The sequence below is a fragment of the Chlorocebus sabaeus genome, chromosome 26, assembly GCF_047675955.1.
Source record: "Chlorocebus sabaeus isolate Y175 chromosome 26, mChlSab1.0.hap1, whole genome shotgun sequence".
In the NCBI taxonomy this organism is placed as follows: Eukaryota; Metazoa; Chordata; class Mammalia; order Primates; family Cercopithecidae; genus Chlorocebus; species Chlorocebus sabaeus.
In genome coordinates this window covers 1,207,612-1,232,211 of record NC_132929.1, presented here as the reverse complement: position 1 = coordinate 1,232,211, position 24,600 = coordinate 1,207,612, and the positions used below count along the sequence as shown (strand labels likewise).

Below are 24,600 nucleotides of genomic sequence, written 5' to 3'. Positions count from 1 at the left end.
ATTGCAAGGTTATCAAAACTAAAAAATTAGCATGGGCACAATACTCTTAGCTAAACTACAGTCTCTATTCAGACTTGACCAGTTTTTCCACTAATGTATTTTTTCTATTCTAGGATCCAATTCTCGATACCATGTTGCATTTAGTGTTCATATCTCTTTAGTCTCTTCAAATCTATGGTAATTTGTTTTTTATGACTTTGACACTTTTGATCACTACTGGTGAAATATTTTGTAGAATGTCCTCAACCTGGTCTTGTCTGTTTTCTCATGTTAGGCTCTTCTCATCGTATCACACAGGGATTACATGATGCCAATATAGTTTATTACTGGTGGCGTTAACCTTGATCGCTTGGTTAAAGTTGTGTCTGCCAGATTTTGCCACTGTAAAGTTACAATATTTTCTTTGCAATTTTCTACTTGTTAGTAGTGAGTCACTAAGTCTTGCCTGTAATCAATTAAGGAGATAATGTTAGCTGTAGTGTTTCTGTAGACGTGCTTTATTGGTTAATGATGTTCCTTTCTATTCCTAGTTTGCTAGAAGCTTTTAATTATAAATTGATGTTTCAATTTATCAAAAATTTTTTTCCATTTTCTAAATAATCGTGTTTCCTATTTAGTGTGTTAATATGTTGAGTTATCATGATTGATTTTTGAATGTCACCAGCCTTGTATTCCTGTCATGTGGTGTGTGTGTGTTTAGCTAGATTAAATTTGCTATTATTCTGTTGATGGTTCTTGTATCTACATTAATTAAGTATATTAGCCTGTAGTTTTCAGAAAATACCTGTGTCTGGTTTTGCTATTAAGGCCTAATAGAGTAAGTTGGGTATAGTTCCCTTTTGTTCTATTTTCTGAGAAAAAAAAAAAATTTGTATAGAATTGGTGCTATTTCTTTCTTAGATCCTTGGTATAATTTGCTAGTGAAGCTTTCCGTGATTTGAATGGTATTTTTAGAAAGATTAAAATTTCACTTAATAGATATAGGTTTATTCAGGTTATTTATTTCTTCTTGAGTGAGTCTTAATAGTTTGTGTTTTTCAGGGGATGTGTTCATTTCACCGAAGTTGCAGAATTATTGGCATAGTGTTATGCATTCAGCACTGTTCCCTTACCATCCCGTAATGTTGCCGCCATACCCCCTTCATTCCTGATATTGGTGATTTGTGTCTTACCTCTTTCTCTTGCATGGACTCTCTAGAGGTTTATCAGTTGCAATGGGGAGAATTCTAAATTGGCCTCCAGGATTTCCCACCTGCTGCATAATCTTCAATACTATGAACTTGATGGATTTGACTCCCATGACTATGTTATTTATACGACACAGTTGAATTTAAGGCATGGAAATTATCTGGGTGGGCTTTACTTGATTATACAAGCCCTTTACAAATGGAGTTTTCTCTGACTGGTTCCAGAAAGGGAACTCAGAGAGTTGAGACACCAGAAGAATTGGACATGGTCTTGCTGGCTTAAATATGGAAAGGAAAGGGGGAGCTGAGTGCAACCACTGGCTAACAGACAGTGGGGAAACAAAGGACTCCATCTTGTAGCCACAAGGAGCTGAATTCTGCCAAACCTGCTTGATCTTAGGAGATTTTTCACTAGAGCCCCCAGAAAAGAATGCAGCCCTGCTGGCATGTGGATTTCACTCTTTTGCGACCCTAAGGAGAGAGTGTAGTAATATCATGCCTGGACGACTGACCCACGGAACTGTGACACAATAATGGGTGTTTTCTTAAAACACTACATCTGCAATCAGTTGTTAATATAGCAATAGAAAAACTAATATATTAATTTTGTTTACTTTTGGAAAAAGCAACTTTTGGGTTTTTTTCTTTTAAATTTTACTAACTTCTTTTATAATCTTAATTGTTTTCATTTCTCTGATTTTTTTTTCACTAAAGTTGCTATTTTTTCTAGTTTCTTAAGGTGGTAGCTTAGATACTGACTCAAGGGTCTTTTTTTTTTGCAATGTAAGTATTTAATGCTATAAATGTCCATCTAAGCAGTTTTTACTTGTATTACACAATTTTCATAGATTGTATTTTAATTTTCAGTTCAAAATATTTTTAATTTCCCCTAAGATTTTCTTCCTGACCTATAAAAACCTACAAACATGCTTAATTTTAAAATATTTGGAAAACCTCTAGTTATCTTTCTGTTATTTATTTTTAGTTTATTTATACTATAGTCTAAGGACTTACTTTGTCTGATTTATATTCTTTTAAATATGTTAAGCTTTGGCCCAGCACGATGGCTCACACCTGTAATCCCAGCACTTTTCAGGCTGAGGCAGATGAATCAGGAGTTGAAGACCAGCCTGGCCAACATGGTAAAACCCCATATCTACTAAAAATACAAAAATTAGCTGGGCATGGTGGTGTGAGCCTATAGTCTCAGCTACTCAGGATGCTGAGGTAGGAGAATAGCTTGACCCCAGGAGGCAGAGGCTGCAGTGAGCCGAGATCCCGCCACTGCACTACAGCTTGGGTGACAGAGTAAGACTTTGTCTCAAAAAATAAAAATGAGAAATAAAATAAATAAATAAATATGTTAGGCTTTGGTTTGCAACCCAGAATATGTTCTGTTTTGCTGAACGTTCTAGATGTGTTTCAGAAGAATATGTATTCTGCTGTTTTGCTGCCTGCAGTATTATATAATTATAAATAATGTCAAACTGGTTGATAGGATTGTTCAAGTCTTCCATATCCTTACATATTTTCTGTTTATTTGTCCTTTCAACCACTTGGAAAAGATTATTACATTTTCCAACTATATTTATTTCTTTGTGTCTGTTTCTCTTTTCAGATCTGTCAGTTTTTGCATCATATATTTTGAATCTCTGTTGAAAAGTTACATACACATTAAAAGTTATGTTCTATTAGAGAATCCATCCCTTTATCATTATGTGGCATTCCTCTTTATTCCTAAAAATAACCTTTGTTCTGAAATCTACTCTGTTCAAAATTCATGTAACTACTCCAGCTTTCTTTTGCTTAGTGTTGCATGGTACTCCTTTCTCTATTTTTTTACTTTTAACCTAAATATGCCTTTATACTTAAAGTGGCTTTTATGCAGCATATAGTTTAGTCTCGATTTTTATCCAAGTTGACAGCCTGTGTATTTCATCTGGGATGTCTAGATCATTAACATATAAAGTGATTATTGATAAGGGCAGATTAAAATATACAATCTTGCGCTCATTTTTTAAAATGTCTTCCAGCTGTTGTTTCCTTTTCCCTCTTGCTGCTTTCATTACATTTAATTAACAATGCTCCCATTTTGTTTTCTGTTTAGACTTACTGTGTATAACAATCTTTTAAAACTTTTTGGTTTTAAATAATCTGAGTTGACCTCCAAATAGTATTATGCTGTTACCTATGTAGTATAAAAACCTTTTAACAGTATATCCCTATTACTTTCTACCATCTCTTGTGTAATTGCTATTATACATTTCATTTTTTCTTATGCTATAAACACAAAATATATTGTATATTTTTGCTTTAAACAGTTAACTTTTAAAGTGAATATTACCAAAGCATAAATACACTCATTCATTACATTTCCAACACTCTTCATTTCTTTTCATGGATGAAAATTTCTGAATATATTATATTCCCTATCTCTGAAGAACTTCCTTTCCATTTCTCATTGATTAGATCTGCCACCAATGAATTCCCTTTTTTTTTTTTTTTTTTTTTTTGAGATGGAGTCTTGCTCTGTCACTCAGGTTGGAGGGCAGTGGCGTGATCTTGGCTCACTGCAAGCTCCGCCTCCTGGGTTCACGCCATTCTCCTGCCTCAGCCTCCTGAGTAGCTGGGACCACAGGAACCCACCACCATGTCCAGCTAATTTTTTTTTTTTTTTGTATTTTTAGTAGAGACGGGGTTTCACCATGTTAGCCAGGATGCTCTCAATCTCCTGACCTCATGATCCGCCTGTCTTGGCCTCCCAAAGTGCTGGGATTACAGGCATGAGCCACTGAGCCCAGCTGAATTCCCTCAGTTTTTATTTTTCTGAGAAAGTGTTTATGTCTGTTTCACTTTTGGAAAGTGTTTTTACTGAGTTTCATTGTGGGTTGACTTTTTTCTTTCAGAAACTTAAAGATTTCATTCCATTGTTTTCTTTCTTGCATGATTTCTGAAGAGAAGTCTTCTGTGAATCTTACCCTTTTGCTCCTCTGGTGGGGAAAAAGCAAAAAACAAAAATGTATCTTTTTTTCCTTTGGCTGCTTCCAAAATGTTCCCTTTGTATCTGGTTTTCAACACTTAATATGATATATGTAGGTGGAGGTTTTTGTTTTTTGTTTGTTTTCTTTTGATTCTGGCTGATGTTTGAGCTTCTTGGATTTGTACTTTGGTGTCTGTCATTATTTTGCAAAATTCTTAGCCATTATTTCTTCAAATATATCGTTTTCTCTTCTTCTTTTTAGATTCAAATAATATGCATATTAGACAGTTCCTTATTTTTTTCACAGCCCTTGGTTTATCTGTCCCAATTTTTAAACTCATATTTCTCTTTGTGTTTTAGATTGGATAATTTCTAGTCACCTGTAGTAAAGCTCACTGGGTCTTTCTTTGGCTGTGATAAGTTTACTAATGTACCTATCAAAAGCATGCTTAACCTCTATTACTACATTTTTTATTTCTTGTACTTCCATTAGGTTCTTTCTTATAATTTCCATTGATCTGCTAATTTCCATTATGCTAATTTCCATTGATGAGCCAAATCACCTGTTTGGTCTTGCATGTTGTCTATTTCTCCATTAGAGCCATTAACATATTAAATAATTACTTAAATACCCTCTTTCCTATCTTGTTCTGTTCTTAGTAATTATTTTGCCTTTCCAGGCTGCTATTTTTGGTTTTTGTATGTCCCATAATTTTATTTGGAAGCCAGACATGTTTTATAGAGTAGTAGATACTCAGATAAATTTTATGTATGCTTAGAAATAAGCATGCCTTTCATTTTGCTCTGCTTTTAGTGTGAGGGTTCTTGCTTATTTAGTTAGAAGTTAAGCCAGGTTTGAAGTTGACTATCTGCTTGACTGCAGGTCCTGTGGCTCAGTTTTGACTCTTCCCCTAGCACTCTTCCCAGGGAACATCTGTCTCTCGCAGTCACCACCTGGACTACACTGCTGTTTTCATTCTACACTTGTTGTGTGTGGGTGGTTGGACCAAGGGAGGGTGAGATGTTATCAATGTTTGGAGTAAGGCTCAGTCTTAGGCATGATTTGTAAACCTCGTTTTTAGAGTGTGACCTTCACAAGTGTTCCTGTTCCTTCTCCAGATGTAATGCTGGGCCTAACGGTGCTGCCGTCTCTCCCCAAGGGGTAGTGCATGCGTGATTTTCCAGTCGCACACGCACAGCTGCAGTGGATTTCCACCATTCCCCTATTGCACCAGTTTTTGTTGCCCTTCTCCCTGTGTACTGAGACATTTGCTTTGCAGGGGACACAGTGACGTGGACATGGGTGGAGTTCTCACAATGAGTTCTGTCATCCTCTCTTGGGTGACCCCATGGGGAGGCTTTCTCAGGATTCTCCTTGATCCTCCCTTAGAAACATGGTGGTGTTTCTGGATGAGAAATTGGCAAGAGCATGAGAAACTCTTACCCTGTGGCAACCAGACGCTTCATATTTTCATGCCACCCCAGACTCAGCATGTAGTGTTTAGGTAGAAATTTCTAGCTGAATAAAGTTACTGAGCAACAACACAAGCAACACTTAAACATTCTGCGATGATAAAACTGGGTTCAATTTTGTTTCCTAAAATAATTAAACTGATTTTTGTCACCAATTTGGAAGCAGTTGTATTGAAACGATTGCTCCCTGGATTCCAGGTGAACCCAGAATGCCTGTCGCCTGTTTCTTTCCAGTGAGGATGATGAGTTGGTGAAAACAGCCATCCTGGATCCTAATAAAAAGTCATATCCCAGATAGTCCAAATTTTATCAACCAGACATTTCAACTAGTGAATGTTCTGGAAGTTCCTCTGCTTCACCTCTTAGATGGCAGTCACCATGTGTTGAACTTGGAATGAGAAGATGCAAGTTCGGATCCTGATTCTGCCACTTAGAAATAGTCCAAACTTGAGGCCAGACATGGTGGCTCATGCCTGCAATCCCAGCACTTTGGGAGGCCAAGGCGAGCAGATCACGAGGTCAGGAGATCGAGAGCATCCTGGCTAACATGGTGAAACCCCATCTCTGCTAAAAAAAAAAAAAAATACAAAAAAATTAGCCAGGCATGGTGGTGGGCACCTGTAGTCCCAGCTACTCAGGAAGCTGAGGCAGGAGAATGGCGTGGACCTGGGAGGTGGAGCTTGCCATGAGCCGAGATCGCACCACTGCACTCCAGCCTGGGTGATAGTGCAAGACTCCATCTCAAAAAATAACAATAATAATAATAATAAAAATAAAAAATAAATGAAAGCCACATTACAAGTAGCTGTTCCAGAATCTAATCTGTTGATAATATTGTCAGGAACATGACGAACAGGCTTACTAATACTGAGGAATGCACTCAAACAGTGAATAGTAAGAAAACAAGACAGATGTGTAAATCAAACAGAGTGCTCACAAACACATAATTAATGTTTGTGAGACGAGGAAAAGAATAAAGCAAATAGAACAAAATATTTCAAGGCCGTATTGGAAAAAATAAAAATCCTGAAATGAAGGAAGACATGAATCTGCCAACCAGGTCCCAGGAAAACAGGACATGAGACACATGTTAATACAGTTATAACAAATCAGGAAGAAAGAAAAAAATTAAAACACGAACTTAAATATAAATGTAATTTTAATTTAATTTAAATATATCATCCATAGCAACAGAAATATACATGTATCAAGAACTAAATCTAACAAAAGACTTGCTAAAGCTTTATGGAAGTAATTCAACATTTCATTGAAGGATATTCAAATTGAAATAGATAAAACTTCACGATGACAAATACTTTTTCTTAACTGCTGTACTTTCAGGTAGCTACACTGATTATCTAAATAAATGAGGTTGCATAATTTATTCCAATCAAAATACCAACAGTGTTTGTGAAAAATTTTCAAACAGATTCTACAATTTTTATGGAAGCACAAAGACCCAAGAAAAGCCAAGGCATCCATGGAGAAGAATACAAAGATTAGCAGCTTCTCTACTTGTGACCAGTGCTATTGTATTAGTTTTCCATTTCAGTTTAACAAATTGCCACAAACTCAGTAATTTAAAACAAAACACATTTATGACCCTGTAATTTCTATGAATTAGGTGTGGCTTAGCTGGGAACTTTGCTTAGGCTCTTAGGGCTGCAATTAAGGAGTTGGCTGAGCTTCAGTCTCATCTGGAGACTTGACTGTGGAAGAATCAAATTTCCAAACTCAAGTTGTTGACAGAATTATTATTTGCAGCTGTAGAGACCAGAAGACAGTCTCTCTCTTCATGAAAGGCTCAGTGTTTCTTTTAACATCTTTCACCTGATTAAGTCAGGGTCCCCCAGGATAATCTTTCTTTGATTAATGTGAAATCAACAGATTTTTGGGTCTTAATTACATTTGCAAAATTTATTCATCTTTGCCATATAAAGAAATTCAATCAAGGGAGTTGATCCATTAAGTGAAACCAAATCAGGTTTTGCCCACACTCACAAGGAGGGAACGATATGACTGTATGACTAACTGGGGGTCACTTTAGCGTGTGTCTGCCACAGTTATGCTGATTAAGACAGTGTGATTATGTGTCGGAATCAAAACACACGCACAGATTCGTACAGATACGAACACACAAATAAAAGAGAGGTGGGCCTGCAGATGACCAGAGGTCGCAATAAATGATGGTGCAGCCACTAATCATGGAATTCAGAGAACTTGAATTGGAGACATAATTGCATAGAAGGGAAACTGGGAGAAAAGCAAAACTTGTATAAGGAAACTTGATGGTCCTGGGTTAAGGAACAAATTCTCAAGCATGACACAAACAGTATGAATGGTAAAATAAAAGGTTGATAAATTTAATTTCCCTAAAATTAGGAACTTCTTTTTAAATGTTTCTTAATTTTTTTTTGAGACAGAGTTTTGCTCTCATTTCCCAGGCTGGAATAGAGTGGCACTATCTCAGCTCACTGCAACCTCTGCCTCCCAGGTTCAAGAGATTCTCCTGCCTCAGCCTCCCAAGTAGCTGGGATTACAGGCGTCCACCACCACACCCAACTAACTTTTTGTATTTTTAGTAGAGATGGGGTTTCACCATGTTGGCCAGGTGGCTTTTGAACTGCTGACCTCAGGTGATCCACCCAACTCGGCTTCCCAAATTGCTGGAATTACAGGCTTGAGTCACCGTGACCAGCTGGAACTTCTTTTTATAAATAAATGTAATAAAGAGAAGAAAAAGACAAGTTACCTCAGGGTGAACTTGAAGAATAAGATGGAGAACATTAGGCTTTTTGGCTGAGCATTGCTTGCTAATCTCCAGGCCTCAGGTGGCTTTTCAGAGAGTATTAAGCTTAGGCAATTTTGAAAGGAAACCAGGCTGGGTGTATCTGTAATAGGTGGGGGGAAGAGATGGCCATGAGAAGGAGAGGAGATGGAGAGGAGATGGAGAGGAGATGGAGAGGAGATGGAGGGGAGATGGAGAGGAGATGGAGGGAAATAACAACATTTAAAGGAGAGTCAAAGGATGTTTTTGGTGCCAGAGATGCAATAAAAAAAATGTATCTATGACATGAGTTAGTAATGGTTTTGAAATAGTATATATCCTCTGAGGATAATGCTGGGGTAAATTACAGAAGATTCACCTAGTCCGTGTAGGATTTGGAGTATTGAAAATATCTATATGAACTTCCAAACTTACTGATTAAATGGGATGATAAATTCAGGTTGGAACATCTTTAGATCTCAGACATTAGAAATACATTCTGTAAAGGGTTTTCCTTTTTTTAATTTTCTGTGAAGATCTCTTCCTGAAACACGATTGGACTTTTAAAGCACAAGATACTATGTTGCTAGCAAATTTCAAAACAGAAACCTAGAATTTAAAAATGGTAAATTTGCTTATATATTTTGTAATTTACTAATGTGGCTCACAAGACGTTATCTAGCAGCTGGTTAGCATTTTCAGAAAACAAAAATTACACCCCTACCAACTTCCTTTTTCAATAATAAATTATCTACCTAATGATTCATTAAAATAATAATTTTACAAACATAAAGTTTAGTAAAATAAAGAAAAAGGTCTTTAAATGTACCATGTCCTTTGATTTTACAAGAAACTAATTGTGTGAAGTGTGAATAAAGAATAATTTTGTATTCTCTGAGAAACATGGAAATATACTTCAATATAGAGTCATTAAATGATATGACAAAGAAAATTTGTACATTTACTTCCTTTGGTGTTTCCAAGCCAGATTTCCTCTGTCATCCCTACCCGTCAACCTGTCTTTCTTCTGGGGATAAAGCCCCATCTTCGGGGAACTGCTCCTCCTTCCACAGCCAACCTGGGAGCTGCCATGGTCTTACCTGAACCTGCCTTAGTTGAAGTCGATGTGTCCAAGATGGGCAGCGATCTAACCTAAGCCAATACAATCTTCTACACCACTGGTTTTATTTATCTGATTCTGACCTGTCTGAAATTGACCCTGTCAGAGGCTTTCTGAGAATGTGAACTTGGAATCACTGAGAGCAAATACATGCATGTCAGTCTCTCTCTGGTGGTGGGAACTACCAGATATGGAACTTACTAACTCTGAAATAAATGAATAATTAAGGAAATAGAAAAGCCACAACTAGTCCACTGTGGTGTTTCAAAACATCATCCTGGGGCAAATTTTATTTCTACGTTTAATGCTAAAAAGCAATTATTGAGAATGGATTGCTGCCTAATGAAATAAATAAAACAAGTATTTGGGATTGGAAATAAGTAGCTTCAGGTCCTGCCTTTCCTCTGATTATGCGCCGAGGAAGGAGTCATCTTCATGGGTCATTCTGCCTTCTCCTCCATCACTGACAGCATAGTGCACACCTCCCAGCACTGGGACTTTGACTGGTGCCACCTCCTCCGTCATTGCCAGTATCTTGCACACCTCCATATTGTGCATACCTCCAGTCATGCACCCAACACTGGGACTTTCACTGGTGCTGCTGCCTCCCTCCTGCAAAGCACCCATGTCTGGGAAAGGCAGAGCCTCAGTAGGATGCCCATGGATGCCCAGGTAGACTTCTGAATTAGGCAAGGTAGTATACTGAGGACAGGCATGGGGAGCCCCTCTCACCCCAGGCAAGGAGAAAGCAGGTGGATTTGCTGTAATAAATTGTGCGTCTTGTCTGGAGTTGTCTTTCTGTTTATCTTGTCAGTAATCTGCAATGGTGATAATTGAAATTATTCAACTCTTTGGATGTTCCATTTGGACTGTGCATAACTCCTTGGGTGATTTATTATGCTTTGTTTTTCTGTATATTAGCTTGTTTGTTTATTCCTCTAGGGTTTTGATTGCAATTTTATGCAAAAAATTAATAGGCATTAAGAATCACACACAATTCAAATCACATTTCCTTAGGAAATGATGTAATTTTGGCATTCATATTACTTTAAAATATATACTTGTGCTCTTTTACTGCTTCAGGCTAATCATCATAATTCCTTTGTACTGAAATACTAATTTGTTTAAATTTTTAAATGTTTCTTGGTAAATGACATCAAAGTTGATGTTTCCATCAACAACTCTAAATATTGCCACAACAGAATATTTCATCCTGCAAAAAATTCTAATTTATTGGAAGCATAGTTTTCATCTGAGCCCAATACCGTCTCCCTATCAATCTTTTAAGTAAAAACTGAACTTCAGGCTGGGCGTGGTGGCTCACGCCTATAATCCCAGCATTTTGGGAGGCCGAGGCAGGTGGATCACCTGAGGTCAGGAGTTCAAGACCAGCCTGGCCAACATGGTGAAACCCCATCTCTACTAAAAATACAACAACAACAAAAAGAATTAGCCAGACGTGGTGGCACAAGCCTGTAATCCCAGCTACTTGGGAGGCTGAGGCAAGAGAATTGCTTGAACCTGGGAGGCAGAGGTTGCAGTGAGCCAAGATTGCACCATTTTCACTCAAGCCTGGGTGACAAGAGTGAAACTCTGTCTCAAAAAAAAAAAACAAAAAAAAGGGACTTCAGTGATAGTCTTTTCATTCAGCAAATATTAATTAATTTATTATGGTTAGCCAACACTGGTAAACAAGAGAGACATATTCTACAAACCAACCAGTTTATTGGTTTTAAGATAGATATTGTATCCGTAATTATAGAAACAAATCCATCAATTTATGGGAAGTTGTCAGGGAAGAGTTCCTGGGGCACTAATAGATTTTTAAGCTTAATGAGTGAATAGGAACTATCTAGATGCTGAGGAAAGAAAAAAAAGAGCACGCTATGCAGATGGGATTCAGAGGCATGTGGGGAAGGGTTTTGACAAGTCTGAGGGCCTGGGCAGACTACATGCCAAGAGTGTAGAGAGCACAGGGCAAGGAGTGTTTAATGCAGAATGATGTGGACCACATAAAAATGTCAGAGTTGTACAAGGGCAGCTAATAAGGAGAAGGCTAAAATGATACTTGTGTTTTAGAAAGTTCCCTTTGAAGGCAGTAGGTAGAATGATTTAGAGCCAAAAGGACTGGTCATTAGGAGACAAGCTTGGATCTACGGGCAGAAGGTGGTAGCTTGGACTAGATGGGGAAATGATTTGGGAGCAATGGATCAGATAGAACCATTGAGAAGAGAAAAGGAGGAGTCAGAGGTGGCTTTTTGGTTTCCTCCTTGAACAAGTGAGAGACAGACCTGAAAGAAGAGCAGTATTGGCATGGGGAAGGTGACAGTTCAGTTCTGGACATGGTGGATTTCAGGCACTGGATGGCTGAATCTGAATCCAGCAGGCTAAAGGGGTGGAGGATTCAAATGGGGAGGATGAGGATGAGGAGGTAATCTCAGCAAGAGCTGGCCTAGACAAGAATGAATGGAGATGCTTTGGGGACAAAATGTACAATGTGTTAAGCATGCACCCTCTTTCAAGCCCCTAGAGGGTCTTATGGAATCTCCAATAACATCTACATTGCTCCCAACTTCTTTATGGTGTGGCTCTGCTTTGGTAGAAGAGAGTGGAATGTCAGGAAAGGATCACTTCTGTTTGTTTCTGGGTTGGCACAACTTAAGTCCTGGAGTTACAAAAGGATAAGATAAATATACATACATTAAGTAAAACAAAGTGCAAAGTTGATAAGCAAAACAATGATATAAATAAAAATATCAAATGGTTACACAAGTTTATGTAAGATATGATAGCTTTGTTATTATTGGAAAAGCATCCCTTAAAATGACCCTGGGTCTCTTTGAGGGTTGAATTTACCTATTACTCTTGAATTTAATCATACAACCTATGGAAGGACTCAAGCAATGATAGCTCATCAAGTCATGGCCTGTCATGGAAAAGATCTGCATGTGTTTTCACTGTATCCATGAATATGTTCGTTTTGTGCCCTTTACACTGACCAATTAAATGCCTAGTACAGCCATGGATACTATGAAAATTAAATTTAAGAAAACCAGAATTTTGACCATTTCTTGATTTGATATTGTTGTAGTTGTGCATTTTTATCCAAGTAATTCATTTAACAAAATAATTTATAAAATTATTTTCCTGAATTATTTTTGATCCATCAAAGTTGTCTTATTTTTGACAATATTTTATTACAGGTGATTATGTTGTCATGACTATATATTTCGAATTGAGTAGAAGAATGGGATACTTCACTATTCAGACATACATTCCCTGTATACTGACTGTGGTTTTATCCTGGGTGTCATTTTGGATCAAAAAAGATGCTACACCAGCAAGAACAGCATTAGGTGAGTGTCAAAAAATCTCTTCCATAAATTTGTGTAATTTTAATATAGAGGCATTCATAAAAATGCCTTCAATGTAAAAAACTATTTAAATGTGAATGATCTAATTTGAGGGTTACTTGAACTGTGCTTAGACTTTTCTCTTAAAGAAGCCAAGTGAGGCTATTCTTTCTCACAATGGAATTCTATGTGTGCTACATAAATCAAGATGGGGTAGGAGATTCAGAGTAAATAAATTGTGATAGTATCCTGTATCACAGGCTGATATGATCACCAAAACATAGACACATCCCAGAACCTGTCAACTCAAAAGTCCCCCTATGTTAGTGTCAGGAAGCAGAATTTACCACACACCTCTGAGGACTGAGGACATGATATCGGTAAAAATAGTTTATCAATAATTGAAGTTCTGCTTGTATATAGCACCTTTACCAGCAAACGAGAAAATGATCATTTTTTTCAGCTGTAAGCCACACACTAAAACTCAGTCTTTTCATGAATTTTTCTCTGGTTCCCAAAGTCTTCTTAATAAAACACTAACTTTCAGTAGTTTAGAACTGTGCAACATATATTATGTCAGTTTTTCTTTCTGATAGGAATTTTGCTTAACTTTCAATGTTTTGATTTTTTGAAGACAGGTAATATATAAGGCTGAATATAGAGATTGTTTTCCTCAAAAAAATTCCTATAGAAAAGAGGAAGCTGCCTAAATTTCAAATTTCTGCAACATCTCTCATGTCTGCATTGTTATTTCTCTGTGTTTTTTTTTAATTTGTGTGTTCAAGAACAAAGCACTGGGCCTGGGTAGACCAGAGGCCAAGAGATTAATTAGCCTGTAACATCCTCTACCTATACTAGTTTTGCATGCTTATAGAAAATATATGATAGAACTGTAGGCGAATCAACACAGATTTTGTGACTAACCCTTGGGGTTACGGCTTCATGGTTACATGTATTAGATGTCACTGTACACAAGACATCTAAAGATAAACTTCAAAGTGATATAATATATAACTATGTTTGTACAACTTGAGACTATGAAAATCCTACAGAGAATAGTTGTTCTGGGCTCAAGACACAGAAGCTAGAATTTCACAGCGCAGTCAGATAATAAATTTATAGCCAGAAGAACTGAGGAACTTTATTAACAATAAGATGTGGCCGGGCGCGGTGGCTCACGCCTGTAATCCCAGCACTTTGGGAGGCCGAGGCGGGTGGATCACGAGGTCAGGAGATCGAGACCATCCTGGCTAACACGGTGAAACCCCGTCTCTACTAAAAATACAAAAAATCTAGCCGGGCGAGGTGGCGGGCGCCTGTAGTCCCAGTTACTCGGGAGGCTGAGGCAGGAGAATGGTGGGAACCCGGGAGGCGGAGCTTGCAGTGAGCTGAGATCCGGCCACTGCACTCCAGCCTGGGTGACAAAGCGAGACTCCGTCTCAAAAAAAAAAAAAAAAAAAAAAAAAACAAGATGTTTAGTGTCTAGTTGAGACACCAAAAAGTCTGTGCCTAGAAGTAAAGGGGGTACTTTAAATGTCCTTTAATGAAGCTTGAACCAAGCAATAACAAGATCAAGGAGAACCATCAGTAAATTTACTGTTTGTCATAAGAATTCAAATGGCTTCTTAAAAAGATAATATCATGCAGACTCTTTAAATTATAAGGAATTATAATAAGAACTTATTAGACACTCTACGATGTAGAAAAAATGTGACCCATGATTACAAAGAAAGAAGGATTAATAAAAAGCAAAGAGAAGTCTAATGCTGACTCAGTAGGCATGGACTTTAACAATAGCTATTATAACAATGTCTGAGGACTTAAAGGCCAATATGATTTTAATTATGAACAGATGAGTCATTTCATCACAGAAAGTATATAAAAAGAAATTCTAGAATGAAATGTATAGTATCTTGATTGAAAAATTCACTAAAGAACAGATTGAAGATGGCAGAAATAAAAGGTTATATAAAATTGAAGACCATCAGATGAAATTTATGTAATCTGAAGAACAAGGGAATAAAAAGATTAAAAGAAAGAATGCACCAGTGATCTGTGGTACAATATGAATATGTATAACAAAACTATAACTGACTATAACTGAGGCAATAGTTAAAATCAGAATTATAAGAAAAAAAGAATGAGGAAAAATATTTTTGAAAAAATGTGGTTAAGAAATTCCAATGTTTGGTGAAAAATACCAGCCTACAAATTCAAACAGTTTAGTGAGATACAAGCAGGAGAAATACAAAGAAAAGCATCATAGTCTAAATGATGACAATCAAAAATAAAGGGAATACTTGCAAGTAGATAAACAAAAATGTCCTGTCGTATGTGGAGGAGCAAAAATATGACTAAATGATTCTTCATGTGCAATAATGGAGACCAAAAGATAATTAATTGCTGGCTTTAAAGTATTGAAATTCTATATCCAGAGAAAATGTACTTCAAAAATTTCATCAGAATGAAGTTTTTTTAGATAAACAAAATCTGTGTTAATTTGTCACAGAAAATCTAAAACCATAGTAAAAATTCTAAAACAAACTAGGTAATAGAAATAATAAACAGAAAAATGGATTTACAAGAAGTAATGAAAAACATCAGAAATGGTAAGCATGTGGTGAAATTTTTAAAAACTAGTTTTCTATTTTTATTCTTTCAATTAAAGTCAAAATAATAATAATGCAAGATGAGACTTATGACATAAGAAAAAATAAAATATAGGCCATAAATAGCAATGAGGTTAGGGGACATATGGAACCATGTTCCTATGTGGTACAAAAATGAGTGAAGTAATACTAAAAAAATTCTAAGTAGATATGTTAAGAAATCTTATTGTAATCTGTTGAAAGAATATGAAAATATAATAAAAGGCATAGCTAAGAATTCAACATAGAAATAAGAGCATATAATAATAATAAAAGGGTAAATTCAATGGAAAGACAAGACTTTCATAAATGCACCCGTACCTAGTATTACAGCTTCATATTAAAATAAACAAAAACTGAGAAGAGGATAAATTTTAAAAATCAATCACAGTTTGATATTTAAATATAATTCTATCAGCAGTGTACACAAACAAGCACATTTGTCCACTTATTTAAGTGATTAAACCAGTCAACAGCCAAAAAGCCAGTAAAGGAATGGAGGAGCTGAACAACAATATCAATGTCTTTGAGCTACTGGATATTATAGAACTCTACACCTAATAATTACATCATGAAAGTGAATTTCAATATCCACCTCCTGCCATACACCAAAATTTACTTAAAATGGATTATACTAAAATAGTAAATCTAGAAATGTTAAATTTCTAGAAAAATGTTAGGATTATAATGTTAGATTAGATCAAGATTTCTCAGATCAGAAAGTGAATCTTAGGTGAGGAAAACTTTGAAATATTTCTGACATGAGAATAAACCTGAATAGATATTTCATGTTGTTAGATAATATGAAACATCCTGAAGATTCGTTGGTTATGTAAAATAAATACATTTCTTCAATGGATAGCATCTTTCTCCTCTTTTTATGCATTTGATGTGCAGAAATTTTAATTTCATTTATTAATCTTTATATTAATGTTTTTGTTGTAAATATGTTGTAAGTATGGCTACTTTAAAGATTTTCTACATAATATTTTAGTCTGATAAAATAATACCAGAAATGTCCAGGATACAGTAAAATATCATTCATCATATCAAAAAGAAAATGCCAGTATCAAGATGACACAGTTGTTGGAATCATCTGATTAGGATTTTAACGTATCAGTCATAAATGTGCTTCAATGAGCAAATGCACACATGCTTCAACTAAATGAAAAAATAGAAAAGCTCCACAAAGAAATAGAGGATATAAAGAAGAACTCAGTGGAATTTTTAGCACTGAAAAATACATTGCCAAAATGAAAAGCTCACTGGATGTGCTTAACAAAAGAAGAAAAGACAGAGGAAGGAATCAGTGAACCGTGAGATAGAACAACAAAAATTAACCAATCTGAGCAACAGAGAAGAAATATATTGAAAATAATAATCAACTGAGTTTAGGGATATCTCCAAATGTTGACACATGTTAGAGAGGGAAATGATCCAACATTTGTGTCATTGAAGTTCCAGAAAAAGAGAAATAGAATGAGGCTAAAAAAAAAAGTATTCAAAGAAACAATGGATAAAAAATACTCAAATTTGCCAAAAGGCATAAATCTAGAGATCCAAGAAACTGAATTAATCCCAAATAGGTTAAATCCAAAGAATGTTAGGTGAAGACACATCATAATCAAACTCTTAAAAAACTGAAGAAAATTTCTTGAGAGTAGCAAAGAAACATGTCGCCTTGCCTATAAAAAAGAAAACAAGTTGGATAACAATGGATTCTCATCCAAACCACGGAGGCAAGAAGTAAGTGGCACAGCATTTTTTAATGCTGAACAGAAAGAATAGTCAACCCAGAATTCTATACCCAATGAGTGTATCTTTTAAGAATAAAGGAGAAATCCATTCTCGTGCGAAGAAGAACAAAGAGAATTTGTCACTAACAGATGTCCCCTAAAAGAATGGCTAATGGAATTTCTTGAAATAGAAAATAAGAGAAGAATTTTTTAACGAAAGAAAGGAAGAAAAAAAACACAAAAAGTGAAAATGTGGGTAAGTAAAGTGGACTTTCCTTTGCCTTTTGAGTTTTCTAAATTACTTATAATGGTTGAAGCAAAAAAATCATAATGCTACTTGATGTAATTATTAAACTAATTAAAGGAACTATTTAGGGCAATTATATTAAAATCAAGGAAGAGTAAGGTGAAATAAGGTTTCTACATTTCATTCAAACTGGTAAAATGTGAAATATGATAAATTATGTATTTGTAATACTGGAGGAATCACTAAAAAGGCCACAAAGAGTGATGTGCCTCAAAAACACCATAGATACAGCAAAATCAAATTCTAAAATATGTTGAGATAACCCATATGAAGGCAGGAAAAAGAAAACAAGATATTATAAAGGAACAAACAAACAGGAAACACAATTTAAAATGGAATCATTACATCTTAAATATTAATAATTACTTTCAATGTAAATTGCTGGAATGTACCAGTGAAAAAAACAGAAGTTAGCAGAGAGGATTAAAAAAATAAAGCATGACCCAGCTACAATGTGTCTCCAAGAAAGTCACTTGAAATAGGATGATATTGTTACACTGGCACGAATGTTCATGTAATCACCAAGAACTGGACACAACCAAAATATCCCTCAACAAATGAATGGCTAACGAAACTATGGAACACCCAAGCCATGATATCAGCAGTAGGAAAGAACAAACTATTAATGCAGCAGCAGTTAAATGTGTCAATGGCATTGTGCTGAGTGAAAAAAAAAAAAAAAAAAGCCAATGTCAAAAAGTGTTATTATAGTTTGTGTTTAAACTAGGAGGTTTACTTCTGACTGTAGTAAGATGCCAGCATTTATATTCACTCATCCCTCCAAGGTCAACAAAATTTTTCTAGGATTCTGTGAGACCAGGATCATCCCCAAAGCATATATAATAGACTCAGCTGAGATAACCTTCCTGAACTCCCTTGGGCTTTCCCCGAAGAGGAAGTCATGCCAACAGGTGTTTGTGCAGAGCACCCTTCTTTACTAGGTAGCTTAGACCCCTGAACTAAATAGAAATGCCTAAGCTTTATTTTTCTTCAGGGCGTATAGTTTCAGGGAGGGTGTGGAAGCACTGTATAGTTTCAGGGTGGGGGTGGAAGTGGGGAGGATAAAGCACACGGCCACTGTCTACCTCTGGAATACAGGCCACTCATGACAACTGATGGACAGGGTCTATGGAAACAATTTGTATTTCTATTGAAATAGAAACTAAGATTTTGAACTTCTTAGACATGATGTGGTCACATTTTTAAAAGTTGAATTGGATGTTTATTAAAGGAGGATAATGGCTTCCAGCTTCATCCATGTCCCTGCAAAGGACATGACCGCATTCTTTTTTATGGTTGCATAGTATTCCCTGGGGGAGAACATTAGGGAAAACAGCTAATGCATGCTGGGCTTAATACCTAGATGATGGGTTGATAGGTGCAGCAAACCACCATGGCACACGTTTATCTATGTAATAAGCATGCACATTCTGCACATGTACCCTGGAACTTAAAAAATATAAATAAAATAATTTTTTCAAAAGATCTTTTTCCATAAAACTACATCTGATGTAAGTATAGACTTTTCCAATTTACATAGCATTTTTACATGAAATTTTACCATCGATATTAAAGAGTACCTGGTATTCTGTTTTCACTGCACAAGGAAACTGATTCAAGATGGTAAGTGGCTTCTCATGGTCAAATGCTGAGAAGGCCCAGAGCAAGGTGGAGGGCTTGGACTTTCAGGTGATATTCTTTACACCTCAACACGCTGTCCACCCCGTGCTTTGAGACTCATTCTCCACCTGGCCCTGGCAGAACCGCCTTGAGCAGGTGCAGGGAGGAACTAAACAGAGGCTGTAATGCTGCAACAAAGGTGTAAAGTAATGTGTCCTCATCTGTCCTGTGTACTATTCTCTGACTAGTCCTGCGATGCAGATATTTTACTGTATTCCCATTGAGCTACAGAGGTGGTGACTATTAAAATTCAGATCCTGTGATTCAGGGGTTCATGAATCTGGGGTCACTAACCTGCCTTGTCTAGTAGTTCTGACAGGTCCTGATTTCTTGGGGAGTTCACCCACGGGAGAGTCAGTCTTAGCCTGTTTCACATGATAATCGCTCTTCTTCATTTTATTCTTATGTTCAACAGTCTCCATGTCTTTTTTCATGTTTTCCCTTCTAAGCCATCCATCTCATGTGTGTCTGTGTCTCTTTTCTGAATGTTTTCCACAATATTTGATTAAACATCCAGTGTTGACCCATGCATATGAAATAGTCGAAGTCAAACCAACATTGAGTGTTACCAATTAATTGATTCATTTGATGTAAAGCATTCATTTAAATGCCTCAAATGTGCTAGCATCTGTGCTGGGGGACAGGCAAAGACAAGTAAGGGACTGTTTTTGTCTTAAAGACCACACTATCTAGGAGACAGATACGTAAAGACATATGTGATTCCCTGTGATAATGAAAACAAAAAAAAAAAGCTGCAATACGTGGAAGGTACCGGGATACTGCAGACGTGCATGTTGTCAGCTCTGCCGGGAGGACAAGAGTGGAGCTGGGTCTTCAAGAATAGTGAGGGTTTTCAAACTGGGGAGGTGAGGAGAAGTAAGAAATAAAAGCATTTAGCTGCACAGAAGTGTGAGATGTGGAACAGCAGGGAATAGATAGGACTGCAAAAAGAGCATCGTTGTTAAAAATTGCTTAAAAGGCAAAATGTCCAACAATGAGAGAATTGCTGAATAAATTGAAAGTTATTCACTTGATTCAGGCACTTTAGTGTTATTGTGAAGACTCTAATCAGAAATTTCATGGAAACATTGCTTATGAAATTGTGTGGACATTAAAATTCAAAGTAACATTACATGAGGTATGCAGCATCAGAGATTCCTGTAAGGCAGCCGTGCTGGGGTGGAGGGATGTGGGTGACGGTCTGGGATTCCTGTTGCATGTTGCATCCTTTTACAACATGCTATCTGTCCCCTGTGCAGGCATCACCACGGTGCTGACCATGACCACCCTGAGCACCATCGCCAGGAATTCCTTGCCACGCGTGTCCTACGTGACCGCCATGGACCTCTTTGTGACCGTGTGCTTCCTGTTTGTCTTCGCCGCACTGATGGAGTATGCCACCCTCAACTACTATTCCAGCTGTAGAAAACCAACCACCACGAAGAAGACGACATCGGTGAGCTGCAGTAGCAAAGGTTCTCTGGGAGGTAATGGGGACGCTGTTTGAGAGGAGTGTGTGCCTAAATGCAGTTGTATTCCTAAGGATCCTATAAAGCATGATGTACATACCCAATTCAACAAGACTTTTCCAAACCAGACGGGATTCTGAAGATGTGAATGTGACTCTAAGAGCTCTCTTGTGTCACTCACCGGTGATGTGGTTTGGTTTAGTCATACCCTAAAGGTTGCTCTTAAGAGTGATTTTGGATGCAAATGTTCATGACAGTTTCCTAGTTATTTTTCTTCTTTTCTTGTAGTTACTACATTCAGATTCCTCAAGATGGATTCCTGAGCGAATAAGCCTACAAGCCCCCTCCGTATGTATAGCATTGCCAGTGTCAGTATTTCTGAGAACTTTCACTAAACTAACATTGCATTTGAAAGGTAGATTGCTGTTGATGCATGCGTGTATTGAAGACCAAGAAGTGGTGCACATGCTGGCTTCAAAAATGTGTTTAGTATTAGGTTAAAAATCCAACTCTGACAATTTGGAAATTAGAGGAGAAAAGTAATCATCATCCTTCTACATGGGGATTAGTGTATGGCATATATAGTTCTTTTTTAGCCATTCAAATAATATATGTTCATGCATTTTAGCAAAACTGAATTATGATCTTTATATTGTTTTATAGCCTCTTTGATAACTCAAAAATAGGTACTTACATGTACTTAAGTTTTGTGCCACAAATATTATTTTATAGGATCATTGTAATGATCATATCCTACGTTCATGATTGATGCACAGGCAGTCTTGGCAGGACACTGACTGGGCTTATCCACATTTTTCATTGCATTTACGTTCTTATCATTACCAGTTTGTATTTACCTGTGACTATTTGCTTGGTTATAAGTTCCTAGGAGCAGAACGTTCGGGCAGAGGGGTTGCATGGTCTTTGGTCTTTGCCAAATGGTGCTGCACCAGCTCCATCAGCAATGCCAGACACCTCGTCCCGAACTTTCCATGCATTCAGTTTGATAGTCAAGCAGGAAGATGAGCTCTGCACACTTTTCTCACTGGCATTTATTTGACTTTTGACAATATTGTCACTTGTTTATTTTTGATTTGCATTTCTATTTTCGCGAATTGCTTTTGAATTTAACTTTTATTAGTATTTTAAAGTAGAAATCTGACAGTGATGTGTCTGCTACATATTATATAAGTTGTATTTTATAAAATATATAATTTAGATAGTCACATATAGAATATATTCATGATATTGTTTGTCATGTAGTTTTTATTTCAACTTGAATTGGCAACATTGCCACTATCCTATTTTGTGCCTTTTTCTGTGTGTGTGATTTTGTTTCATGTGGTCAAATCTGTCACTGTTTTCTTTTGTAGTTTCTGCTTCTTGTGTTCTGCTTTGGAAGGTCCTTCCTACCCTCAAAATGACGACCCCCCTCACTTTCTTTTGAGCACTATGCTTGACATTATGTTCTCTGTGCTTTCGTGTATCAACTCACTTTATTCTCATAACAAACCTTTCTACAAATCAGAAAACTGAAGTGTGGATAAATTAAGCCCTGTAAATATTGACCAAGGTTTGACAATTTAAAAACAAATTTGTTACATTTAACTACTAACAAGCCTGAATTTCTTTTGGCTAGAGGTAAGAATGTAGCTTTATTGAAAAATCCGAGAAATATATTTTTAAATTAATGATGTGAACTACAACTTTTATCATATAACAACTTTTATTTACAATCATGACTTTTATTCCTTTTATACATATGTATACTAATTGCAATTTACTAATTACATCAAATGTTTCAAACCCACCCATAAGCCGCAGGTGGTTTGCTACTTGCTAATTCAGACCTCATGTGCAGCGCACTTCCAGCCCGTTGTCAGGAGACCACACAGTTATCTGCACTCTGCAAGTGTGGATCACGATAGTTCTTCCAAAAAGTTTGTGGGCAAATCACTGTTACAGCTGTGGGAAGCCACAGCGAACATACAGATTTTGCCAGCAAATGCTTCCAAATGGCGTGGGACCAAAACAGAGGGGAGAGGGGAAGGGTGCAATCATCACACATAGCCAGGACCTGGGTGTTGAAAGGAGGAAATATTGACATCTTTAGTACAGAAGTGATGTTGCCAAAAAAAGAAAAAATCCTTTAACACACAGAGAAAAAAATATCACAAAATGAACAGAAAAAAATTTTTTAAAGAAAGAAAAAGTTGGAAAGTTTAATGACCTTAAAGAAAGTACAAAGAAAAATAATTCACAGACAGAAAGGGTGCCAGGCCTGGTGAGAAGACACAACCAGAGACCTGCAGCAAGAATAATGCTAAGCCAAAGAGAAAGGAAGTCTGTCCTCTGCTGAGTGAGACTATCATCTTCACAACTGTATTCTGAAAGGTCAGTCTGCAAGCCGTATGCTAGTGAAGGAGCCTCCGTCACCAACACGAAGCAGCAGTGATGGGGGACAGGGGCAGGCTCCGTGAACAGTCACGTGTGGCTTGGGGTGAGCCGTTCCAGTTGCTCAGTTCCCCTTCCCTAACGTGTCAAATGCAAGGCTGAGGAACTCCACGTGTGCCCAGGAAGCACGGGGCTCCGTGATACTCACAGGGCTGTGCTACACACACAGACAAAAGAGGAGGGAGTCGGGGACCCAGCTAGGCCAAGGAGGACTTGGGGGAGTTGTGAATTAAAATCTCTATCTTGGACATCGTTTGAAATTTTCATGACTAATGAGACGGAGGCAAGTAAAGAAGTTCTTAAGCTATTTAGGGCTCTTAACATCTTACATTTTGCTTCAACCTTATAAAATGGAATTTGTTTCATTTCAAAGCAGTGAACTATGAAGACATAATAAGAACCATTTTTAATATTGTAAATATGATCTCTAGGTGTTTTTGGTTCCCTAAATGAAGTGAAATGGAGGTTTCTCTTCTCCAGAAACCATCCTGCTGCCTCCAAGGGTTGCCCTTTAGATCTCTGGTGAGCCATCCCCACATCAGCAGAGCCTTCTGCCTCCCAGTCTGAGCCAGAATCTTGCTGTGGGGCTGCCCTGCCTTGCAATGACCAGGCTTCTCCTCTGTCTCCGGTAGCCCCCAGTCCCATCCACACAGCAAGAGACTACACAGAGGAATAGGATTGAAGCAATGCGTGGATGAATGTCTGGCTGATCACTGTCAAAGCACACATGTAGGAAACTTTTATTGCAATTGTTTGTTAATAAAGGCAGATGTTTCCACGGGAGCTTGTCAAAAAGAGGCAGATCCCTTCAATGCAGTGGGGTAGAGGCAGGGAACTGCTATGTTTTAGCAAACCCCTGGTGATGTTTACACCCACTCGGGACAAAGAACATTAACCTAGAAGAGACGTGTCCACATGAGGCCCATAGAGACAGCGGGACTTTTATTTCTGCCTGTTCATCAGGATTGCGGATGAGGAGGAGGGCGGGCAGCCGCACCATGAGGCCCCACCGGTAGCAGAGGGAGGTGGCCACATGTGAGGATCAAGCAACGCCCTGTGAACGTGTGGTCTAGGCCATCCTGCTTTAGGTCTGTCCTCACACACAGATGCTTCCCATGGACAAGAGCGCACCAAAGGCTGCAAGAACCGACTCTGAGTGACTGACCGACACTTTCACCTGTCTCCAGTTTATGACCCCACGATTATGAGCATGTCCAATCAAACTGAGGCCCAAAAGCAGGAGGGAAGCAGTGCCATGTCTTCGTGTAATCGTATTTTTGGGTGAAAGTATAAGAGGTTGTCACGATGCTTTCTAATGAATTCCGAATGGCCTCTGTCCCAGCAGTGTGCCACACCCAGGCAAAGGCCCTTGCCAGGAAGCCCACTGAGAAGGGTTCCCTCTCCACCTCCTCCTTGGCATCAGCCT

The 24,600-nt window shown here is 37.5% G+C and overlaps 1 protein-coding gene across 2 annotated transcripts in view; it reads left to right on the top strand.

The window, feature by feature from the left end:
* Positions 1 to 24,600, top strand: part of GABRG3 (gamma-aminobutyric acid type A receptor subunit gamma3) — a 566,143-nt gene that overhangs the window by 535,491 nt on the left and 6,052 nt on the right. For both annotated transcript variants that reach the window (XM_008017336.3, XM_073011980.1), the window contains 3 exons: positions 12,731 to 12,883; positions 20,511 to 20,707; positions 21,009 to 21,068. In XM_008017336.3, coding sequence (XP_008015527.3) covers positions 12,731 to 12,883; positions 20,511 to 20,707; positions 21,009 to 21,068 — 410 coding nt within the window. The remainder of the gene's footprint in view (positions 1 to 12,730; positions 12,884 to 20,510; positions 20,708 to 21,008; positions 21,069 to 24,600) is intronic.